The sequence below is a fragment of the Lotus japonicus genome, chromosome 5 (assembly GCF_012489685.1).
Source record: "Lotus japonicus ecotype B-129 chromosome 5, LjGifu_v1.2".
NCBI lineage: Eukaryota > Viridiplantae > Streptophyta > Magnoliopsida > Fabales > Fabaceae > Lotus > Lotus japonicus.
The window spans coordinates 2,554,130-2,560,327 of NC_080045.1; the positions used below are offsets into that span (position 1 = coordinate 2,554,130).

Below are 6,198 nucleotides of genomic sequence, written 5' to 3' on the forward strand. Positions count from 1 at the left end.
CGTCGTGGTGTTTCTTGCGGAAATCGCCGTAAAATAGCATTTTGAATTTAGCGGCGGTTACAAATAAATTGATTCGCACTCAGCGGCGGTTTGAACCAACGCAAATGAGTCGTATTATAATTTTTTTATTTTTTATTTTTTGGCGGCAATTCGAACCGCCCCTATTGTTTTTCTTTTTTTAACCTCAAACACATTGAATGTGAGCTTGTGCGTTCTCCACACTTTAAACCTAAAAATATAAGTTGAAACGAGATTTTTGTGTGATAAAGCATGTCAAACCCTTATCCAACAACTTAAACTTTTAAGATAAATAATAGTATTCATAAATTACTCCCAAAAGCCTATATCCATAATTGAGGCTTTAAAATCAATCCTAGAAGATTTAGAAACATTCATATTCTCTTTGGTCCCTCTTTCTCTCCCTTTCCGTACTTGCTCAAACACACTCCTAGGTCTTCTTGGCTGAGTAGGCTCTCTCTTTATTTTCAATTTTAATCAAAGAGCATGCAGTGCGGGTTGTCCTGTCAGCCAAGCCAAGCAGGGTGGGATTAGTAAAGAATGTGGGAGACAAGCAAAAACATTACAAGGCTACCAACAGTTGACATGACTTCTTTTTAGTATCATTGTGGGCCACACCTATTGCTCTACCTCTACACTCCAATTTTTCCTTTTCACTCTCTCTCTCACTCTCATCACTATATTTATATCCCCCTTAGTAGCTTCTTCTCCTCACCACCACTTCTTACCTTAATTTCTCCTAAACTAGCTAGCTAGGCCTCAATTATTATTTGGTCAAGTTAGTTAGTTAGTTATAAATCTATAGTCACACTCACATCACACACACGTCTTCAATGGCTGATTTAGGTGGTGGCTCAGCCTCTTCCAAGAGAATATGGTGCTCTGTCCCTGAAAAACTCCAGCTCCATGGGGCAATGCTGGCCTTGCAGTTCGGCTATGCAGGGTTCCATGTGGTCTCAAGAGCTGCACTTAACATGGGTGTTAGCAAACTTGTTTTCCCTGTCTATAGGAACATCATTGCTCTGCTTCTTCTCCTTCCCTTTGCCTACTTCTTGGAAAAGTTAGTTAGTTAGTTACTTCTTTTGCAAATTCATCAACATTTAATTTCGAGGATTATATTGTGTTTCTAATAATGTCTCATTTTCCATCTAAATAGAGTCCTTAGTTATTTATCAATTTATCTAACCTACCTACCACTTGTTTTCCTCTGTTTCTTTTCAATTCCTTTTTCTAGGAAGGAGAGGCCAGCGATTACTTTGAACTTCCTCGTGCAGTTCTTTTTTCTGGCACTTGTGGGGTATGTCTAAATTATTAAACATGCATCAATTAACATTAGGCATCAACCAAAAAGTTGAAAAGAAAATTAAATAAAAACTACTCAAGTTCAACATATCAATGCATATATATACCAACGGATGTGTTAGGTGGATACATAATTGATTTTCACTAATTAGTATCTCAAAGTTTGAGTATTGGAAATAATTTCTACCAATAGAGCTGGCAGCATCACCTGAATGTGGATGTTCCTGACTTAAAGATGATTATATGTGTGATCAAACCTAAAATATTCTGTCATACATATTGCATTTAATTAAAATTAGGAAATAGACTTTAATTTAGCATGTTATCCTCTGCTAAAAAGTTTGTATTAATTAAACGCAGGATTACAGCAAACCAAGCTTTCTACTTGCTTGGCTTGGACAACACATCGCCTACCTTCGCATCAGCAATACAGAACTCTGTCCCTGCCATTACATTTCTCATGGCAGCCATATTAAGGCAAGTACTAAACTTTAACTAATCTATCACAATTACTGTTGTTATCAATATCAACAAGCTTATGTATACAATTAACATGTACTCTATTAATAGCATGTTCCATAATTCTTCCACTAATTGATTCTAAAATCAGAATTAATTCTCGAATGAAGCTTCATGGGTAGCTTCTAGTTGCCATAATTTATTCTGAGAAAAAATTAAGCTAATATAAACATGAAGTATGATACATACACACAGACACATAATGGAAAACCACAGTGTGCCAAAATCATATTAGACAAAAGCAAACTTTTCTTAGTTTTTTTGTCTTTCCACCGTTATTTTGGTTTCACATTGGTTTTCCACATGTATTGAAACATGCATATATATGATACCACTTTTGCATATGCAATTGATTTCAGGATAGAGCAAGTGCGGCTGAATAGAAAAGATGGAATTGCTAAGATAGCAGGAACAGTGTTTTGTGTTGTGGGAGCAAGTGTGATCACGCTTTACAAAGGTCCAACCATCTATAATCCATCACCAGCAGTTCCTCATGTAAATAGCAGTAGCATAACAGCGCCAGTAATTGAGGAGTCTTGGTCATTTTCATCACTGGGAGATGCAAATGGCAAGAACTGGACCCTTGGCTGCGTCTACCTCATCGGGCATTGCTTGTCTTGGTCTGCTTGGCTCGTGCTGCAAGCACCCGTCCTCAAGAAGTACCCGGCTCGCCTCTCCGTCACTTCCTACACTTGTTTCTTTGGGCTCTTGCAGTTTCTAGTCATTGCTTTGGTCGCCGAGAGAGATGCGCAAGCTTGGCTTTTCCACTCCGGTGGAGAAGCCTTCACAATCGTATATGCGGTTAGTAACTAATAGCATGTTTGAATTAGTTTCTTTTCCAAACAGATTTTAGAATGCAGAAGTTACTAAAAGAAACTTCTTTCATAGAATTGATTCTAGCATGGTAATCAATTCTAAAAGTCGTACTTAAGTTTCTTACACTTTTCCTCAAGTGAGAGCTATTTCGCCTCGAACCATTACCATCCTTATGCAGTTATGCTTAGATTTATTTTTTTAGTGCATATTTGAATACCCGGTGAAAAATTACATAGAATCAAAGTCAGATAAACAGTTGTAACTTTCCCAACTTTTGTGACGGTCCGATTTTGACACCTTCATCTTGTTTTTCAACTAGTCAAACATGCACTTAAAATAAGAAAGCTACAAGCATTATAAGTCACATATTCTCTAATATATATTATTATGTTATGAACTAACAATCTCACAAGTTTACATTGTGATCGGGCGGATCACGAGAGCGGGGCTGCTGATCGAGGAAGTGAAGCCGATGTGCTGGATTGTTGAACGGACCCCGGAGGGGCTCCTGCAAGGGACTCCAATGCCAAAGTGAGTAGGGGAATCGAGTAAAGGGGTAGCTGAAATTGGAGAGAATAACGTACCTTAGAGTGAGTGAGCTGCCCCCCTTATATACAAGTTGGAGTATTAGGGTTGGAGCCATGCAACGTCATGCATGGCTCGTACTGGTGGGTCGAGGGCCGTTGGATCCCTCTGCTCCCTCTGCGATTTGCAGTGATCCAACGGTTTAGATTGCCTAGGGGGCCCACCATCCAACCACCCTAATTCCGTAGGGTGGTTGGCTTAGGTCAACCCCTAGGTGGTGGGGTCCATGTCCTCGGGTTGGGGGTGAGCGCCGTCCCGCTCGTGGTCGAGTCCACTCAGGTGATTCCCTTCTCCTGGTCGTCCCAATTGGGCCCCACTCGGGTGATTCCCTTACCTGGTCGTCTCGCTCGGTGACACCCTTTCCCTGGTCGTCTCGCTCGGTGACACCCTTTCCCTGGTCGTCCCAGAACAGTAGCCCCCCAGCTCTAGTCCACTGAGGTAGTGGGCTAGAAGCTTCCGGTCAGGTCCTCGTGGATTTCCCTACGCCCTTTGGGTCGGTCCCTGTCAGCCCTTACCGGAACACATTGCTAATTAAGTGATTTGTATATTAATATTATGTTTGAATTATCATGAATTATTTGTATCTGATCCTGTTATTTAAAGGTTAAAAGTAGCTCTGAAATAAGAAATTAAAGTTAATTTACTTTAAATTTATGACAAAAATTGCAGGGAGTGGTGGCATCTGGAATTGCCTTTGCCGTACAGATATGGTGCATTGACAGAGGAGGCCCAGTGTTCGTGGCGGTGTATCAGCCTGTTCAGACCTTTGTTGTTGCCATTATGGCTTCCATTGCTTTAGGAGAAGAGTTCTACTTGGGCGGGTAATTAATTAGTCCCCAATTTAACCTTCTCCATCATGATATATATTTAATTTCATGAATTAAATAAGCAAGCGAGAGATAAAAGCTAATGAACCTAAAGAAACTCATAGATAAGACTGGTTTATCTACCAAGAGTGACACGTGATTTTTCTTAAGATAAGACTCATATTCGAATTTTGTGAATGAAAAATATATTGTTGAAAGAGTTGATCCCACCACAATGTGCATACTTAAAATATGCTTATAATGGGTGAAAATTGTGGGTGGTCCCGATCTAAACACTCACACTGAAATGACCTAAGTGTTTGAGTTGTCTATCGCTAAACAATTCTTTTATTCATGTAGTCATAGAATTTAAGTCGGTCAATTAAAATTGCACAACTCAAATCTTAAACTAATCTCTAGGACCTAATCTTGATTGAATATATGAATCCATCAGTTTTGATCACACATATTTTTTGATTGTGTGAATGTATGATTGACCTGATTGCGAAAACCCAAATCCAATAGTTTTGGTGGGTTGTTCTCTTGCTAAACCGTGTCTTAATCTCTATTTAACTTTGTTACTGTCCCACTCGTATTTTTTTTAATTGAGATTGCAAGATTTATTAGTGAGACAGATAATAGAAACAACACTTTATATTTCAAAACAATTTTGGCTGTATGAAAGATTAAGAAAATGATAAGAGCCATTAACGACAAATGAGCAAGAGCTGACTGAGGCAGAGTTTCTTTTCACCTTTCGGTGAGAACTGAGAAGGGTCTCATCTTTTATTGATTTCTCCAATCCAAAGGGTTAAAAAAGTTGAAGAATTATTATAAGATATTGAATGGAAGATCATGTCTCGTGTGCTTCTTTATTTATGATTGCTTTTTGCTCCCTTTTATTTAACCTTTTTCATTAAAATAACATTCCTTCTAATTTAATTGGTTCTTGCCTTTGTGTCTTTGTCATAGGATCATTGGGGCAGTGTTGATTGTAGTGGGACTTTACCTTGTCCTGTGGGGTAAAAGTGAAGAGAAGAAGATTATAAAAGAACAACTTGCTATTACATCCACTGCAGAACACAGTATCATTAGGCCTGGAAGCCAAGCCAGAGCATCAATTAATCAGCCACTCCTCTCTTCATCAATAACAGAGCATGTTTGATATGATCAAGAAATTGAAATTTCCCTGAGTTCAAAACAACAGCATCTTTTGGTGTCAAGGACAAGAAAAGAGAAGAATGAATGATACTAGTTATATATTACTAGTACCTTATGTCAGGAAGCTTGTGTGTTAATTACAATGATGAGTTTTCATCTTTTTCCTTCTTTTTATTTTCTTGTAATTCAAATGCCTTTTAATTAGTAGATCATTAAGAATGAGAGGTTTTATGGGAATGATTGTATTGGTGGATATCACTTAAAGTTGGGCCAAGAGCCAGAAATTCCATATGCTTTTATATGCTAAATTGTGGTTTGATTTGGTTTACAAAAACAAATTGTTTAAGATATTGAGATTATGATAGGATATCTGTCAGTATCAGTGCAAAGAGATGTTGATTCTCACTTTAAGATGAAGACTTAGAGTTGAGTGAATAAAACTTTTAAAGAATGTTTATTTTGCAGTTTTAATCACATTCACTTGACATATTGACTTTTCAAGACAGTTTTTTAATTAAACAAAAATGGATTGAAAAAAAAAAAAATCACTTGCATTGAACTAGTATTTAAATACACATTATGACATGGAAGGGTAAGATAGAGGGGAAATTACTGAAGCTGGAATATCCAATGTGTGTAAATTGGCCTTTTCCTCTACTTCTCTAATAAGATGCGAGAGGATCACCCCATTAGGAGACTCACCAGAATAGGGAATGATCTTCGAACTAGAAAGACCACCAGCAGCAACATTTGTGTTGATAGTTATTATTTTTTCATCAGAAAAAATTGTGTGAAAGTGTGATGGGTGGGAGGAGGAAGAGAAAGAAGAGAGGAAAAGGAAGAACGACTAAATTTGATGAAAAAGAATTTTAAAGGACTAAAACTAATTTTAAAATTACACGTGGATACGTATATTTGACTAAGGATTTCCACGTGTGCTGGTGACTGTGCTGGTGACTGGGTAAAATATATTTGAAAAATGGTTTATGAC

General features: G+C 37.9%; 1 protein-coding gene across 1 annotated transcript; it reads left to right on the top strand.

The window, feature by feature from the left end:
• Positions 1-718: 718 nt before the first annotated feature.
• LOC130718819 (protein WALLS ARE THIN 1-like) lies at positions 719-5,515 on the top strand. The gene is made up of 6 exons (XM_057569446.1): positions 719-1,078; positions 1,253-1,315; positions 1,681-1,797; positions 2,199-2,640; positions 3,910-4,061; positions 5,019-5,515. The coding sequence occupies exons 1-6, from the start codon at positions 852-854 to the stop codon at positions 5,209-5,211; spliced, it is 1,194 nt and encodes a 397-aa protein (XP_057425429.1). The 5' UTR covers positions 719-851; the 3' UTR covers positions 5,212-5,515.
• Positions 5,516-6,198: the final 683 nt, after the last annotated feature.

Coding starts and splice junctions, on each gene's coding strand:
- LOC130718819 (XM_057569446.1), top strand. CDS start 852: ATGGCTGATTTAGGTGGTGGCTCAGCCTCTTCCAAGAGAATATGGTGC. Junction 1,798..2,198: donor CTCATGGCAGCCATATTAAG/GCAAGTACTAAA, acceptor AATTGATTTCAG/GATAGAGCAAGTGCGGCTGA. Junction 2,641..3,909: donor CCTTCACAATCGTATATGCG/GTTAGTAACTAA, acceptor CAAAAATTGCAG/GGAGTGGTGGCATCTGGAAT.